Source organism: Crotalus tigris, unplaced genomic scaffold, assembly GCF_016545835.1.
Source record: "Crotalus tigris isolate CLP2741 ecotype Arizona unplaced genomic scaffold, ASM1654583v1 scf7180000017573.2180621, whole genome shotgun sequence".
In the NCBI taxonomy this organism is placed as follows: Eukaryota; Metazoa; Chordata; class Lepidosauria; order Squamata; family Viperidae; genus Crotalus; species Crotalus tigris.
Window position 1 is genome coordinate 295,030 of NW_024096483.1, and position 19,180 is coordinate 314,209.

General features: G+C 34.3%; 1 protein-coding gene across 9 annotated transcripts in view; it reads left to right on the forward strand.

Annotated features, from left to right (window-relative positions):
• The window catches only part of TNFRSF19 (TNF receptor superfamily member 19), a 45,434-nt gene that overhangs the window by 23,466 nt on the left and 2,788 nt on the right, over positions 1–19,180 (forward strand). For 4 of the 9 annotated variants that reach the window (XM_039356200.1, XM_039356196.1, XM_039356207.1 and 1 more), the window contains 8 exons: positions 1,225–1,314; positions 2,256–2,366; positions 3,922–4,100; positions 5,812–5,897; positions 14,499–14,663; positions 15,423–15,548; positions 16,185–16,287; positions 17,454–17,821. In XM_039356200.1, the coding sequence (XP_039212134.1) occupies positions 1,249–1,314; positions 2,256–2,366; positions 3,922–4,100; positions 5,812–5,897; positions 14,499–14,663; positions 15,423–15,548; positions 16,185–16,287; positions 17,454–17,814 (1,197 nt within the window). In that variant the 5' untranslated portion in view covers positions 1,225–1,248 and the 3' untranslated portion in view covers positions 17,815–17,821. Of the gene's footprint in view, positions 1–1,224; positions 1,315–1,650; positions 2,367–3,921; positions 4,101–5,811; positions 5,898–14,498; positions 14,664–15,422; positions 15,549–16,184; positions 16,288–17,453; positions 17,822–19,180 lie in introns of all 9 variants that reach the window. The other 5 variants (XM_039356216.1, XM_039356235.1, XM_039356225.1 and 2 more) reach the window with 3 other exon arrangements.

The following is a 19,180-nucleotide window of genomic DNA, read 5'->3' on the forward strand; positions in this document are numbered from 1 at the left end:
TTGTCTTTTGAGATGTTTTAAATTGTTTTATTTAACTGATTGTTTTATTTAACTAACTTGATATCTGACACAAACTAGGCTTCTTACTTACAGTACATATAATTATCTTCTATTTTGGAAAAGTTCGGAAAGTTAACCTTTTGGTACAGAAAAGGATAGATTAAATAGGATTAATATCACAGTGACTTCTGATTATAACTGATACTTTATGGAGAGCGAAATGGAATTTGGGGTCAACCAAAAACATTTAGTTTAGGTACATCTTCAAGAAAAACAAATGCTAAGATCAAATATATTCAATTAAATGCCAGGAAACTCAGATACAAAGAAAGTTGAATTGAGTAACAAGATAGTGAAAGTGTTAACAGGAAGAATGCTAACTAGAGTAGCTAAGAAATAACAAATATTACTGGAAACTAATGGCTAGCTTTAGATAGTGGCTAGAAGAATATCATGGTTTCAGATATAGCCCTTTGTTTCAATTCAAAGATGACATATTTGCTCATTAGCTCACATATCTAACCATATTATTACATGCATATGCTTAAATCAATAAATAATTAAAAACCCATTAATTGCATACATCTATAAAAAGGGCTATAACTCTTCCTCTTTAGACTTGTCTTTGCCTCTTTGCCTATTAGTATCTTCAAAGAAGTATGCTGGTCTCTGATTTAAACAAATTCAAAAATTTTCCTACAGGAGTTTTATTAGAGAGAGAGGGTTTATCAGTAAGTTTACTTGAAATTCCTCTAATAGGTGGAAACCTAATGTTTAATAAAAGTTCTTTGAATTAGGAAATCAAAATGTCTTTGTTTATATCTTCATAAATTAAATCAGTCTTTCTCTAGTGGAGGTTAATCTAGTTTAATTGTAGTTGGAACTAAATTAGGAAATGTAATATGATGCTAATTTGCAAAGTAGATAAGTTATTTTGTAAATGTTGTTATAGTTAATAGAGTTTAAGCAAGCACATTGACATTTTGGTCAATAATGTTTCTGTCCTCTTCATTCTTCTACTATTATTAAGAATTATGGGTTTGTCCATTCTTCTATTAGTAAATGCTTAGATAGGATTCCAGTAGTGGTTATGAGAACTTTCTCATTGAAATTTCAACTTGGATATAAAATCCAGGCATAACATTATTACTGCCTATTATTTATTATGTATCATAGGCATGTGTACTTTACAGCCTCAGGAATTATTTTTTTTCTTCTTTACAGGTCAGTTTCTTTCTTAAAGGAAAAATGCATACACAAAAGTTTGAGTGGCAGTATTTCATCTTTAGATTGCTGATACTTTTGATATACGTTGTAAGTAGATAAACATTTTTCTTATGTATTATATGTCATATTGGTAAATATTCTTGCACTCAAAAAACTAAATAATTAGGTAGTTGGTTTATGACTGCAAACCAGTATGTGAAGCACTATAAAGTTTGTATTATTTGTTTGTATTGTTTTCTTACACTGCAGCAAGGGAACTACTCTTTTATAAATGTCGACTTACTGACCAGATGTCATTATATACTATAGCAGATTAATCTGATCAATATCAAGTTGTTTAACACAAGTTGGCATTAACCTAAAGATAGCTAAGTTAATATATATTTATCTTACTGTAATAATAGAACATCTGTCTATCCCCAGGTCCTTGGGAAGGACTTGATGGATTGAAAAAAGTGCCAGGTCCAATTTAAACATCTGGCAGACTGTGTGACAAATAGTAGTAATAATAATGGTGCATCTGACTGACTGCAACAAACCATAATAACATTGTACTGGAATATTTACAAAAAATACTATTTGCCTGCAAGCAAGTACTGATGGGACCAAAACATGACAAAGAAATAGAAAATGCAGAAGCTAAAATGTCCTGGGACATCAGAATTCATAATACTGCAGACTTAACAACTGTTGATAAGAAAGACAAAAAACATGGTAATACCTGGAAATTGCAGAAGAGAAGAGAAAGAACTGAAGAAAATCACAAAATACAAAAATCTGCAAATAAAAGTAAAATGACTATGGCAAAAGAAAGCAAAGACAGTGCCAATAGTACTTGCGTGCAATCTCAAAACATCTAGAGCACAACTTCAATACTATTGCCATTGACAAAAATTACATCAGCAGTTCCAAGTACATTTCTGTTCTATGTATTTTCTTGGGAGCAAATTCTGAGCATGTATAGGACTATTCTTCAAAGATTCATTTCTTTAATAATGTAATCTTAACAGCCTCCCTCTTGTTTGTAGTTAAATGTTATAATTTGTGAAACTGGAGAGTGCAGAGAGCAGGAGTACAGAGATTATGACGGAAACTGTATATTGTGTGAACAGTGTGGCCCTGGAATGGAATTATCTAAGGTATGTTCGTATAAAATTCTGAACATTATTCTCTTGATTTTTCAAGTATGATATTACTAAATATATTTCTCTACTACACATAACATTGAAATAGCACTTATAAATTAACTATTTTGGAAGTTGCAATGTTATTTACTAGAGAAGTTTTTTCATAGTTTAAGGATTAAACATTCATTCTTTTATTCATACATACATATTATTTTATTTCTATGGCCACCCATCTCACTTAAGCCAATGCAGGGCTACAGCATAGGCTAATTGATGTCCCATAGAAATTAATGCACAGGTTGCTGCATTTTCCAGCAATTAAAGGCAGCCTCATTTAGTGTACCTTGTAATAGATGAGACATGATCATGTTTCTATTTCATTTAAGGCTGAAGCTGGACCAGTTGGTTATGGTTTCTATTTGCCAATTGAGTAGTACCTAGCAATCCAAGAGGATCTCTAAATCATGGGTCCTCTCTCTTAGTATCACTTCCTGAAAAGACAATATATGAGTAGGTAGAGAATCTCAGTGGATAAACAACAACTCTATTTTGCTTGAGTTTAGTTTCACTTGTTTTGTCTCATTCAGATTCTAATTATCTTCAGATATTGAATCAAAACATTGACCACACTGCCAGACTGTGATGTACATTTGGATATGATCAACAATTTGCCGATAATTGCACCCCATACTGATAGATGCTTCTCCCAGTGGCTTCATATAGGTTAAAAAAAACTGAACCCTGTAGCACTGTACAAGTAACAGAACACCAGACTGATATTTCTTTCTCTATATTCAACCGGGTCTGCCTATATGATAATTGTCTAGCAATAGATTATTTTTATTTATTGTGCAAATTTATTTTCCCTTCTTGTAAACAGCTATTAGGAAGCATTTTTTAGAGGAACTGTAGGGTTATTTTAATATTTTTTTTAAGTTTTCCCACTTTTTTATTTGATAGAATTTTATGCTGCTATTATATTTTCGGATATTTTGTTTATACAATTGTCAAGTATTTTTATGTGAGCCCCCATATATTGCAGAATATTATATATATATATATTGCACTATATTTAACATTATGTTTAGTTCTATAGCTTTTTCTATTGTTTATATAAAATAATCATTGTAAGCATTTTTGTTGATCATATATACTTTCAGCTTAGCTCAACAAGTTTATATTAAAATTATTTTTCTGGTGTTCATGTAATTGCTTGAAGGACTTCATAGGCTAATTTCTAAATTTTGATATTATTGGCATAGTTTAAAAATGGACATGTCAGTAATTTCCATAAGATTATAATAATGTAGCAGTGGGAATCCACTGAGTCTCATTTTCATTCAAATACTAGAAGTTTTTCAGATAAAGTGGATAAGTTAGTATTTCTTATAAAAGTAAAGGAGATTATTAACAATGGACAGCACATTAGGAACTGCTGAGAAGATTATTTTATCTCTAGAAAGTTTTTATTTTCAGAAATAATTACACTTAAGACCTCGTTTCATCTTTGTCATTTCCCATTATTTATGTCTCTTAAGTGTCACAGTAGTGTTTGTTAATCCCACAGGAATGTGGTTTTGGATATGGCGAGGATGCCCAGTGCATGACATGCAGGCCAAACAGATTCAAAGAGGACCGGGGCTTTCAAAAATGCAAACAATGTTTGGACTGTGCTTCAGTAAATCGATTTCAGAAAAGCAATTGTTCTGCCATTAGCAATGCTGTTTGTGGAGACTGCTTGCCTGGGTAAGTTATAGAAGGTATTATGAAGAACTGTAAATAATTTATATTCTCGGTTTTAGCTGGCTCTTCTACTTGAAGTTGTTCAATTGCTTCTGTACTCTTCAGTGAAAACTCGCTTTAATTGTTTATATTGCGAGGACGGAATGTTTGTTGTTTCCAAATACCCATTCAATATTATGAATATTTATATTAATAGTAAATAGATTTATTTTTTATTAAATGATGCAGTTTACATCATTATACAATTTAATTATACAACTGATGTTAATTGATATGTAAAATTGTCCACTGGATATTAAGTCTATTATATCAAAGTCTGCTAAATTAAGATTTTCCTCCTACCATCTCTTCCAGATGTGATAGGTGATTATGTACTGAAGCTTTGCTTTTAGGGCGTTCTAATGAAAAGCCCCAATCTAGCCTCGGGAGGCACGTGGAAGTGTCCCCAAGCTTCAGTTCCGTTCTCTGTTGCAGAGAACAGAGGCCTAAAGTACCATGAGATCACACAAGATGAGTAGCGTGAGATCTCGCCCCACTGATCTCATGTAATCTTGCGTTACTTTAGGCCTCCATTCTCTGCGAATGCACCAAAGGCCTGGAGCACCAAGAAAGTGAAGGATCTCGATCTTCGCAGGCTGAATATTGAAGGCCTGGTGCCTAGGGAGACCCAGGTGGGGGAGGGGAGGGAGGGAATAACTAGGGTGAATGTTGCAGAGCCACTGCAGTCACTCATAAGGGTGAACGACTGCCGTGGTGCTGCAATATTCGTAACTTTAGGACTTGCTCGTAAGCACTATGGGGTGCTCATCACATAACTTTGAACGAGCATTAAGGGAACGCTCGTAACTTGGGGATTATCTGTATGTGTAAAGGAGAGATAGAAATACCATAAGCTCTGTTTAGGTGAAAATGTGGAGATCTTAAAAATGGTCAAAGAAGAGTTGCTCACATAGCCTTCCCATCTCCCTGACCTCCCAGTGATGAGTTGGAAATTGGAAAACAGAATTAATTTATGCTGGTTTCAGTTTAACTTTAACTCTCAACACGATCTAAGAGTCTAATGAATTAATTTTGCAGATCACATGAAGAATTGTACTAGCATTCAAGCAAATGCAAGTGTAGTTCCCCATCACATTTCTAATTGAACAGATGAAAGGGCAGAAAGTAGCAGTGAGTAACAATAAGCTATAGTAAAACAAATGATGACAAAATAAAAGTTTCACCAAATTCACCTCAGGATATTAGGCCAAAGGCTTGAACTTGTAGGATTCATGGGGGCAATGAGTCTAAAAACCTGTTTTTTGTTTTCCCCAGAATGTACTGGGTTGCAGTGCTGGATTTCAATGTTATGATTGCCAAAATTTGGCACACTGTTTCCTGCCATTCTGTACAGTACTGCTCACCATATTTAAAAAGAATCTTCATAAAACTTAGGAAAAAGGAAAATCTTGCCCATTCATATGCATTTGATATAAATCTCCTCCTTTTTCATTAGTGCTGTGCTCACCACTGCCCTCAATTTTCTGTCCCATAAAGCATTAAATTGGTGTCCTAGCCCATCAGAAGAGTGTCACTACCTGAAACTCTTGCTTAATCTCACCTTATATGATCCCCTATTATTTCAATATCATTTTATTGATTTTTATTAGCATAATTCCATATTGACCTTTTTTTTCAGATTTGAGAAATGTGATATTTTTCTTCTGTCTTCCAGATTTTATAGAAAGACAAAGCTTGGGGGCTTTCAGGATATGGAATGTATTCCTTGTGGTGATCCACCTCCTCCTTATGAACCACACTGTAAGTGCTTCTGATACTAAAATGTTAGAACATTCATGATATAAATGCATTTTCCTGGTTACTATGAAAACCTGGATAGCCTAGATTGCTATCAGTAAGCAATGTGGTCACATGATGTCATACTTTACCACTGTATCATTTAGCAACATCAGTCCCAATCCCCAATTGGTGTTATAGTTCCAGGACTATCTATATGTCCATAATTATTCTCTGGAAAGCTACAATGAGTGTAATTATGAAGAAGCTCCATTCACTTGTGGGATTTGTGAAGCCCCCTTAAAAAAACAGAGCTCCCTAATTCTTGTGAGAAGTACTACTTGCTAGAATAGCACAAGGCTTCCACAAGGCCAGCAATTTGTGCAAGAGAATTGAGCCTTGCAGCACATCAACCAGGCTCCTCTGCGAAAAAAACAACAAAAAAGATAAGATAGGTACTGCTTGGTCCTGGGTGAGGAGCAGTGTGAGTCCTGCAAGTCCCTTGGATGGCCAAGTGACTGTAAATGCCCTCCATGTGTTGGTCACTTTTGCTCCCTTGCCTGGCTGAATGGCCAACTTGAGAGCAGGATGAGGCCTGGGGTTTCCGAGGGACAGGATGGGATAGGCCTTGGGAGGCCTGGGACAGGTTGGCCTGGGCCTGCACTAGACCTTTAAGGGTCTGCTGCAGCCCTAAGGCACCTGATGCTCCACTTAACAATCTGCACATTAATGGCAGGCTCCATTATGGTCATAAGTTGAGTATTACTGTAATAACTGATGGATTACATAGTAAAACGAGTTGACAGGTTCAAGAGTTATGCAGTGCAAGGTGAAAGTTTCCTCCTATTGTTCCACATAATCTCTCTCATGAAGTGTTCAGCTGAGGTCATTGCTAATGCATCATGAATCTCCCATGGGTCAGTTATTTGGAACAGCTGACATACACATTGAGGGTTCTCCAGTGTGGGGGGACAGCTCTTTATTGCATATGCATAGTTCCCTGTGCATTTTTCTGCTATTATAAGTGAGGTGTTTGCATGGTATGGCATGGTTTTCATGGTGTGGCAGCTCTTAAGTCATACTATTTTTAAGCATAATGTAGTACTGTTACTATAATAGCCTGACTAATAGATGATAGGTACAGAAAATACATGAAAGAAGTGATTTTTATGGAAAATGCAGGAGCAAAAATAATGAAATCTACCCATATCTTTATTTAAAACAGGGTCCCCAACTCTGGGACACAGCTCACTACCGTGCCACAGCCTGTTCAGAACCAGATAGCACAAACGGGCAAGTGCACACACGCGAAACTCCATTTGTGCTTCGGAACCAGGCCTCACAAGCAGCAGCCGAGCGCATGAAGCTCACGCATGCTGTGGCCAAACGCATCTGTGCGCAGCTCCATTTGCATGAGCAGCAGGCACTCACACTCATATGCGAAGTTCCATTTGTGCAAAAGTGGGCAGCACACATGCCACTTGCGCAATCAGAGCTGTGCACACTTAAGCACACACCAGCCACTCACATGGAAGCATCTCCCCTCCTTCCGCCCCGCCCCCCCCAAATCGCCAACCTGGAAAGTTTGGGGACTGCTGATTTAAAACATTCTATTTACATAGTAAATAAGACCGACCAATTTGATATTATTTGTGTGTGATAGGTTAGGGACTGGCAATCAGTAATATAGTTTTTTGCTCAACAAAATGTGAGAGCCTTTTAAACAAACTGAGGAAGAGGTATATTAGTATTAATAAGGTAAATTATTAGACTCACAAAACCTCAGTTTTAGCAGAAATGCATTTTTTAATTGTTTAAATAATTGAAAGAGACATTTTAACAACTCGGTGAAGAGAGGAATATTGTGACAAATAACTTTGCTAATTGGGAGAGTAAAACAGTAGCTCTTCAAATTGAAGCATTTAATGAAAGGTCCCATATGGATAACAACAATCAGGACTTAGTAATATGAAACTTATTGCTGCTCTCATCAAGTAAAAATATGTTGTTTGAAGATTTCCCTACATCTGTAGGTAATTATGTGTATTGCTGAATACTGATATTAAGCTGTTTTTATAATACTTTAATACTAGGTGAATTGCCTCACAAATTAACTAATTTATTCCAGGTTTTTGAAACTTTAGCATATTGTAAATAAAACTGGCACAATAATTATGTGGACAAAATTCTAAACGTTTAATAAGCATGTTCAATTTCTTAGAACTTCCCCAAATAAAATATGTACACTGATACACTATATTAAGTGTGTTTTGGCAATTTTTTTCTCTTGAATGCTAAATTGGCTCTATAAACTGCCCAGGCTAAAATCCTATGATCATATAATGTGATAGCAACATTAATAACAATCAGAGATAGCAGTTGATTATTACCTAGCTAGCTATAAATTTCAGGGGTGCTTTAATCTATTCTCCATCAGTAGACCTTTTAAAACAGAGTTATGGTTTAAATATTTACTCATGAAAAAGCTAGTTGTGGATTGTAAAAAGACCATCAGAAAGTTAAAAAGGTTTTTTAAAAGGGGAATAAAAAGCAAAAGAAGAGAAATCACTCTTGAGTAAACATTTATGATAAACACTGAATTCTGCATTATTCAATAATAGCAAATAATGCTGTTGCATATGTTGAAATGGAATCAAGAACAAATAAATCTGCAGAAATTAAATGAAGCACTTCTGAATACTGTATTCTGGATATAATGTACTGGATTTTCAGAAATTTGAAGGCCTGGGAAAAAAGCATGTAAATAAATTTTAATTATAGATTTAGAATAAAAAAATAAAATATATGAATCAGCATGAAATATAGGTAGTCCTTGAATTATGATCACAATTGGGATCAGAACTTCCATCACTAAGTTAAGTGGTTGTTAAGTAAGTCACGGCCGATTTTAGAATCTTTTTTGTTACATTCATTAAGCAAATCACTGTGGTGGTTAAGTAAATCAAATGGTCAATAAACGAAACCGGCTTCCCTGATTGACTTTGCTTGTCAGAAGCCAACTGGGAAGGTCACAAATGGCAATTATATGATCCTGGGACACTGTAACCATTCTAAATACATGCTGATTGCCAAGCAGCCAAATGTAGATTATGTGACCATGGAGAAGATGCAACAATTGTGAGGACCATTGGTAAATCACTTTTTTCAATGCTGTCGTAAGTTTAAATGGTTGTTAAACGAATGGTTGCAAGTTGAGGACTACCTGTATATTTACGATTACTATTTCAGGAGAATAATAAGTTTTAGCGCTTGTGAAAATGCAATTTAAATCACTGCTAAGGCATTTTATTTTTTATTTTATTTGCCTCAATAAATTTTACAAAAAACAATAAAACAGAAAATACTTTAAATTCTGAATCAGCAACTAACTTAAAAAAATACCAAAACAACAAAAGGGAAACTAATTATATATATCACATATTCATCAAACGTCAAACTAGTTTCTAATACTACATTTAAAAAAACATGACTCTTTAACATTATCAAATATAACATTTATGCCAAAACAGCACATATTGAGACTTTTTTTTATCACTAGATAAAGTAGCTAGATGAAATATGGAAAATGTATTTCTACATTTGGAAGATGCATACGCCTAAAAACAGCCTTTCAAGAATGGAGTAGTTATTTTAAATCAGGAGGATTCATAATAAGATTTAAAGTAATTTTCCATTTACATTTTGTCTCAATAGTAATTTGTCTTCTTCATGTCCAGACAAAGTGGTAATGCCTAGACTGTCTGGTCCCTCAGAGCCAATAGGCAGAAAGATAGTTCAAGGGATATTACAGACGAAATACTGTACTGCACTTGTATAATAAATACAAATTCATTAAAAACATAACTATTTTTTCTACTCTTTATAACAGAGAATCTAAAACTGTGATATTGAAGGCATTCTCATATTACTTTTAACCTAGCGTATGGCTATAGAAGCAGATGCCAACTCAGTATACACTAAGATATTGATTAAAGGAATTGAACTGCTTCTTTGCTGACCATAATTTGGCCCTTAAACATTTGTTTAATAAATTCTGTTCCAGGATCTTCTTATGTTCCCTCTGTTTCTGGTTTTATTTTTCAAGGAAATGGGATGGGAATCGTTATTTCATTTTTTTACCACAAATATTGATTGCAGTATATTATATGAAACAAAACAAGTTTCTAGACTTACTTAATGAACTGTGTCTCGGTATTGATTATACCAGCATTTCTTTTATGAAGTCCTGGTTCACCCCTGGCCAGTTTTTTTTTAAATATCAAAATTAATTTATTCTCTACACAAAAAAATTGACATTTGGGCATATTCAGCAAGACTTTAAAAGCTGCATTTTTAATCTGTTGACTCCAGTAGTCAAATATACTTTTTACTAACCTTATTGTTATCCAGGCTCATAAATTGGAGATACCCTCTTATGGTTGAACTTGCTAGCTAATTTAAGGGATATTTTTAATTAATCTCTGCTTATAATTTATTTTAAGATGCTTCTTGTTTTTTTTTTCTTTAACTGGGCATCCTTTCTGAACAAACACCTAATGAGTAAAACTCAGGGTTCATTATTCCATTACACAAATCAAATATTTTGCATTTTTAGCATTTGTTTATCAACTATAGAAAAGTTGGTGTAGAGAAAAAATAATGCTCTTTTTAATCAAGTCATAAGATAGATCATTTTTATTATTTCTGTTTTGAGTTTGCATTTGCTTTTTATAAGTTGTCTTGGAAAGCACCAATCTTTGATCAGCTGTTCTGTAGCTAGCAGTATAGCAGTGGCAATGAAGCTGGCATACAGCCATACTGGCCACGTGACCACAGAAATTATCCTCAGACAATGCTGGCTCCCTCAGCCAAGAAACGGAGATGAGCACTGCATCCTAGTCAGATACAACTGGACAGGAAAACCTTTACCTTTAAGTTCCATGGGAATATTCACCTGTTTTTTTCCCCTTTCTACCTGCCTAGTTATGCCGAATGATTATAAAGCAAGTATGTTTTGTGGGGGCCTCCTGTTCTCTCTTGAAAAATCATGGAGCTGCACTTCCTTGTTAAATAGAAAGGACAAGTTAAATGGGGATGTGAGATACTGTGAGATTTCTTATTCCTTACAGTTACCTATTGTGCACATCTGCACCAGTGTGTGCACACCACTGAAAGAAGAGCTGAACACCATAAAAAGACAGATTGTATAAATAATCTCTGAAGTTAAGCTTTATTCTCTGGAAAGAGGAAAGAAAGTGTTAACTTCAGCCATGAGATTTGATAATGTCAGTATTTCTCTTAACCAGTTTTTTTACACAAGTTAATACTAGAACCAGTCTTTCATCTTTTGAGTCAATCCCATAATTAGGATCCTTCTTTGCCAAAGGCTGAATGAGTGTTTATTTTACATATAGGATGTCTGCAAAATATTTAACTTAATCATTACTTTTTATTAACAAAGAAATAGCTGCTTAGTTATCAGATTTAAGTGAACTTGAAATTCCTGAGAGGGAATGGTGTATGGATAATGATTAACATATACTGAATGGATTCTCTTATATATTTATTAAAACAGCTAACTCTTAAGGACAGTGAAAGCATTTACACCTGATATTAATTACTATCTAAACATTTGGCTACAGCTCATTAAACTACTAGATTACAGGAATGTGATCTGTATATGCTTTGGTGGCCTTATTAGTTTTGTTCAGAATTTACTGACACGCAAAATTTGTTAACAGATAATGAAAATAGACTTCAGTAATTCATTTTTGTTCCATTTGAGAAAATAGAATACCTTTAAAAAAACATTCTACTCAAGATGTAAACAATCAAGTAATTTAGCTTATAACCAGAATATAAATTTATAAGCGATAACAAACATTGCTTACATTCCTTATGTCCTCATCTCCCAGAAAATTAGATAAAGGATGAAATATTGTTTATCATATTTGCATTTAAGTGTACTCTTCCTTATATGCTGTGTTGGCCATTCAATATGCCACTGTGTTGATTGTGCACACAGTAAAAGTGAAACTTACAACCCATTTCTTGAAATAGTGTAATAAACAGAGCAATCTGAAAGGTCTGTAGAATGATGAACAAACTTCTAGCAATAGAGGGAGATGAATAAATTAAAATAGAAGATATTTGGAATATATGAATGTACCATAGTGGTTGGTAAATTGCCTTTTCAGAAATAATAAGGGGGCAAGAAAGGAAAACACTGTGCTAGTGGCTACAGGACATGGGCCCAGAATATTTTGTATTTAGCATTCAATGTCTATTGAATGACATGAAATGAAAGTTGAAAACCTATCAAATAAGCAAAAGCTCCATTGTGGGATTACCACAGTTGATAGCCGATGTAAAGTCAGTAAATAGTCAGTTGCCAAGCATCTGAATTTTGATCATGTGACCATGGGGATGCTACAATGATTGTAAGTATGAAAAATAAGTCACTTTTTTCAGTGCCATTGTAACTTTGGTCACTAAGTGAACTGTTTGTTTGCTCCAAATATAAAACTTTATTGTCCTCCATCTAAAGTGATAGTAAGTAAATAGGAGAGAGCATAATGAAAACTGTTTGATTTTTTTTTCTACTAAGTATATTTTGGAAATTTGAAGTAACATTATTTACATGTTAGAGCAGACTTTGCCTTCCAGATTCACTAGACTTCAGCTGCTATAATGCAATTGGAGTCCAACATATCTAGGTCCCAGATTAAAGAAATATTGTTGAAATGTATGGAGATACTTTGTCAGTGTTTGGTCTTTTAACTGGCCATTATGTCTTTACATATAATTTTTCAGCAAATTATATGCTTTTAGTTTTGTCTAGACCAACTTGTGGTAATAGATTAAACATTTTTCAAAAGCTAATAAGTTGGAACAGTTTCTTTTAATCTTTTATTACATTAAATATTTGTGGATGTTTGTAGGTGAAGCCAGTGATTTTTATGGAATTCCATAAATATGGCAATCTATAGTTGTTGAATAGTCAATTGTAGTGTTATAAGCATTAAATGCCTTATATCATTTGTTGCATTAGATATACTGTACATTCTTTGGGGGTTTTTTGGATTACAGAGAGATTATACTTTTTTTCTCAGATAAACAGCTTTTGTAGATTTCTGTAATTAAAAAAAACATATTTGAGTACAGATAATTATAATCTATAGATGCTCATAATTCATAAAGAATGCATATAGTGATAGTGGCATGTTCTGCCTTTGCATTTTGTTTACTATAATGTGTAGAGAGCCATTGTATGCATGTATTATATAAAAATCATATATTTATTGTGTAGACCCATTTTGAGATAGCTCCCATATTGCTTGGCCTATACCAGGGGTAAGCAACCGTGGCTTTTTTATGACTCGTAGACTTCAACTCCCAGAATTCCTGAGCCAGTATGGCTGGCTCAGGAATTCTGGGAGTTAAGTCCACGAGTCATAAAAGAGTCAAGGTTACCTACCCCTGATATAGGCCAAACAATATGGGAGCTATCTCAAAATGAGTCTATACAATAAATATATGAGCCATACTGGCTCAGGAATTCTGGGAGTTGAAATCTACAAGTCATAAAAGAGCCAAGGTTGCCTACCCCTGGCCTATACAAACATTTAATGTATCCCCATTAATGATAAACAAGGCTAATCAGACAAAAAAATAAGGTTCCGAAAATATTTTAAAAAGTCTTTAATTATTATTAAATTTTCCTATCTGTTACCATGTTTGATATACAATATTTGGGGAAATTGGTGAAAATTGTTTCTCTTCTTTTCATAAGACTAGTTAATTACTTATAATACCACTCCTTGGAAGACTGGGTTTTATCCATCGTATTTAATATACCTTCAGTTGATACTTGTTGACTCTGTTTCAATGAATTTTGGACAGATTGAGCAGTAGATAGATTCTTTGACCTTGTTTAAATGGTCTCAAAGCATAGCTTACAATTAATGGAGGAACTTATTGATGTCCCTTTGATGATATTAATAGGTCTGGATTGCTGTTCTTCATCCACTTATGAAACAGGAATAGAAAACATCTTCACCTGATACTCTCTATAAGAATTAGTTTCAATAAACATGTTTACAGTATATAGCTTGCTGGCAAAGTTACAGTTTCACCATATCAAGCAGAGTATTCAGTTCTGGGCACTACAATTATGATTTTTTTTAAGAGCAAAGAATAATAGTGGGGAGGATCAAGGGACTGGAAATTAACCGATATGAGAAGATTTCCTTTGAGAAAAGAACTGAGGAGATCAACAACATTCTTCAAATATCTGAATAGATGGCACATAGAAGAAGGATAAGAGCTTTCTTCTGTCATCTCAAAAGTGTAAAGTGTACAGAATAACAGTTCTATGTTACAAGACAACTCCATTTGAGTGTTAGGGAAAAGCATTTTGCTGTTAAGAGTAGTGAAATGGAGTAATGGTAGTATTTTTCTTTGGTTTCATGCACTTAGTAGGGTTTGACTTCATTGGCCATTTTCAATTCTGTTTGTGCTGTGCAGTGAAAATTCTTAAAAGAATTTATCTCTGCCTAAAGAGCTTTGAATTGTTGCTCTTCTCTGCCTACAATCAATAAAAGGCATGCTTTTATTTATATATAGGCACCACAAAAGTGAATTTGGTGAAAATTCCATCCACTGTTTCCAGTCCACGAGACACTGCGCTCGCTGCTGTGATATGCAGTGCACTGGCAACTGTACTTTCAGCGCTCTTCATCCTGTGTGTTATCTATTGCAAGAGACAATTCATGGAAAAGAAGCCAAACTGTAAGTTTCTCTCCTCCTACCCCCACCACCACATTTACATTTACTGCTTACTCATGTCTCCTTTATGTTATGTTTTACCACCTAATAAATATCTGTGCAAAAAAAAAAAAGATTTATTTGAGCTTAACTAACTGTAAGTTAAGTGTAACCTGGAGTTGATTCAGTTTCCCAAATGTAATTTTGATCAAAGAGGATAAATACGTTTATGTGAATATATTGAATATATCCTCGGTTGATACCTGTCTTGATTTGTCTGGCATATTGTGAAGCGTTCAGAAGATCATATAAAAATACATCAGAAATTAATATCCCAAATTCATGTTGCAGTGTGAAAATTGTGAGAGTCAGAAGACAGGGTTAGAAGAAAGCAGTTAGCTACGGCTACTTTTCAAACGTTGCTATTCAGTTAGATTTTTTTAATAAGGAAATTATGGACAAAAAATAGTTATATTATTCAGAATTATGGATTATTGTAAACTCTTAACAACAATTTAGGCTCTTGTGGGAACTTCAGATATCTTCTGCCAAATATTTCTAACTGTTTTTCTTAATAATGAGGGTCAAGAATGTAGATCATGTTGAAATAGGCATAAAGCAACAAGATCCAAGAAAGTGGTTTAATTCATATTATGCAAAAACTTTTATAATAAGTGCTGTAAGTTAAATGACAGTGTAATGTTACCAGATATGTTTATAGAATAATTTAAATATAAATAAAATGGGTTAACACCCAGTGTCAATATCTTCTCTGTTCTAAAGGGTCTGTACAATCACAGGATGTTCATTATGAAGGTTCAGAACTTGCATGTTTTGATAGTTCACAGCTTAATATATATGAACATAAAACATGCTGCCAGGGCCAGCAAGATTCATTACAGATGTGTGGTAAGTATGATCTCTAATTGCTGGGTTAGTCTAAGTAGGAGAAACACAGTGAAGCTGAAATTTGAATAAAGCATATAAAAGTAACTATGGATATGCAAGATGTTACATTAACATAGAGTCCCTTAAACAATAGGGCTAGAGTGATAGAATTATTAGCATTTAGTAATATAAAGCAAATCAAAATTAGAAATATAACTATATAAATGTTTCTATGACTAAAACTTTACATGAAGGCTAAATGCAACACCACCATTGCAAAGACTAAATGTGTTATGAAGATTTTGTGTAAGAGCAGATATGAGCCCTCTGCTATGGCATTCTCAAACATATGATTGTTGTGTTGAACACAATCCCGTACGATCATCCTTCACCTGCCCCTCTCTCCAAAGTGGGTGGATGATGGATTGTTTGACTAGGCATTAAATTCTAATGGGACTTAAACAACCCCTTTTGTTGTTGATATTTTCTTGTATAACAGAGAGGCGAGAGCCAGAGGCCAACAGCTGTTCTTCACTATGTGTTGACTGTACACTATGGGATGTGTGAACCAGATCATAGTCTCAACAAATATAAATTATTTGCATTTCTAGAAAAAATATGCACTTTGTTTCTTATTTAAGGTTTTCTTTTTTCAAGGCCCAGTGCACTTGATTCCATCATTATGCTGTGACGAGTCCTGTAGCTTTGAACATAGTTGTCATAGCTGTCCTTTTCACTCTCAGTCTACGCTTCATGAAAGGTACTTCAGGTTTTAAATTTGTGCGTTTTGCTAACTTTTCTACTGAATATTTATTTGTCCTTATTACATGATGCATTGGGGTATATTCTATAGAGTTTTCAGTCAAGGGAATAGACTTTTTTGACAGATTCAGTCACTAATTGGAAAGGGAAAGGGGAATGTGCAATATGCAGGCAAAAGGCAATTTAAGAAAATTAGCCCATTTATCCCAGCAGAATAAATTGATGACTTTGAGCTATTGGATAGATGTTTAGTGGCAATTTCCAAAAAGTTAATTTTTATGATCATATCATATAACTTACATTCAAAAGATAATCTAAATGAATTTGACTAGTTTTCGTTGACAAAATTGTAAGACATAGGATTATACGCACACTACTTGAATACATACAAAATTTATTCATTTTCTGCTTTGAAAATCTTGAGGGAATTCATTGATGCTGTATGCATGCAGGATTAGATATATTGATTTTAAAAGATAATACTACTGATAATTCAGGTTATATAGCTATTTCCTGATTTTCATGCTAAAAAATATGAGTAGTTTACTCATGGGAGTGATGTAGACATGTTATCTTAAAATAAGATTTATCTCTTATCTTTGTATTCTATCAAAGATAAGGGTATGTCTACTGTGTGTGTCTTTTCTCTAACTATATTCTACTATGTACTAGATTTTTAAAATGTTCAGTTCTGGTGCATTTTGATTAGTATTGAAAAGCATGATTTTGTTGTGCATATTTCCTGCATTTTGATCTTCTCTCCTTCCCCTGTCATATGCAATAATTGTAACTGACAGCATGATGTAAAATGATATTAAATTATTATATCTTGATGCCATCTTTCTGCCCCTAAATGCAGAAATGTAACACAAATCATACTTTATATTTACTGATATATGTTTGTGTGTGTGTGTTTTCTGAGGTTTTCGCGGGTGTTTGTATGTAGGTCTTTGGTTATTCGGGTTTTCTCCCGCGTCAAATTGGAAGTGTCTTGGTGACGTTTCGACGAAGTCTCATTCGTCATCTTCAGGCTGGTGTTTTCGGCTTCATGCTTCTAGGAGCAAAAACCTCAGAAAACAAATATACATACATACATACATACATACATATATACATATGTTAAAATGAATCTTTGTTAAATGACTTTTTCTCAACTTTTTACAGGAATTCTAATTCCGTTGGAGAAATGATTCCAGCATTTCTTGGTTCTCTTTCACATTCCACTTGTGGAGATCTTTCAGATGCTTGGCCTCTCATCCAAAAACCAGGATATTGTGATAGTATTTCTTTCTCTGAATCATACCCTGAACTAGTGGGAGAAGATGAACATCTTTTCATCCCCTTAGATATAGAAAGAGACGCTGTGGATTCAGATAACAAACAGGATTTAAATGTAGTCACATCTACAAAATCTCATTTTGGAAGCTTGACAGAATCACCTAAACTTTCCAGTATCACTGCTCCCTTAAATCAAGTTTTGGCTGCTGAAACATTCTCAGCAACAGAGTATGACAGAACAAACTGATAAACAGGTAAGCACAGTTATCTAGTAGATAGTTTAAATGAAACTGTTAAGCAGTATTGTCTGGAATAATTATTTTCTTGTTCAGTTAAATGGACATCACAAAGATCCTCTCCTTCATTAATTAATGAAGAAAAAAACAGAGAAGGTGATTTTTAAAACTACTTTTCTGGGTTTGTATTTTGTATAATTTATTTGTTATATTTATATCTTACTACAAATGACTGTCAGGAATTAACTTAACATGGGAAAAGAAGTCTAAAGTATCCATGGTAGGAGACTTCCAGTTTTGCACCCGCAGTGCATGGCCACGCGAGAGCGGACCTCCACTCCCCACAGCTATTTTCTTCCTGCTTGGGGGACCCTAGATGGGTCCGAAGTTGCCCCGAAGAGTTGACCGTGAAGGAGGAGCACCCCGTTGATCACAAAGTGATGGCAATCACTTCGTTTGATCTGGGGAAAGCCCTCCGAACGCAACAGGAGAAAGGCTAGCGTGAGATCAGTGTCTAGCCCAAGCTGCTTGCAGCCGAAGTCCCAGAGCACGAACCTAAACATCGGTGAACAGCGTGCTTGGAATTGGTGAGAGTACTGATCTTCTTTCTTCTATTTACTATCCAAATCCTTGAAAAGATCCCCAAAACAAGAAAACTTCCAGACGTGAAGAGAGAGGACTATATCCCAATTCCCTTACAGATGGAAGCAGCAAATTAATATTAAAGGAAGGAAGAAATATATTAAAATTTGATTTAAAATACTTCAGTCTGGACAAATTTAGGAACTAAAAAACGGTCAAGATTATACCCTACAAATCTTTTGATGGAATTATACAAATATATAACAAAAATAACTTTTTGATTGAAAGAAAAACTGAAAAAAGAAATAACTGCTGACATCTAGTCTAGAACACTAACAGTAAGGACTCAGAAATTGGCAGAGTGCCTAGAAACAAAGAAAAAGTTGTTCCTTTGAATTGCAAATAAACTTGAAGACAGCTGGGAATAAAGGAAAAGCCAGCTGTAAGATTAAAAAATGTTTGAAAGAAAAAAAAACCAGCTGGACTTTTGCTTAAATCTTAAGAACTGTTTATGGAAAAGAAAAACCTTGGCTTTTTGGGTAATCTTTTAGAGGAGAATCTGTAGGAAGGATTTAAAGTGGCTTTACATACTAATCTGTAATTTTGACTGACTGATAAATTGACTTTTGAATTAAAACATTGATGAAAGATTATTTGAACGGGGGACACAATATGAATATCACATACATATCAAAAAATGACAGGATGCCACATTGAATATTTTCTCCTGAAGGACATCGCCTGGAAAATCAAGGGCCTCCAGAAGCAATACTTCAAGGCAAGATAAATACTTTC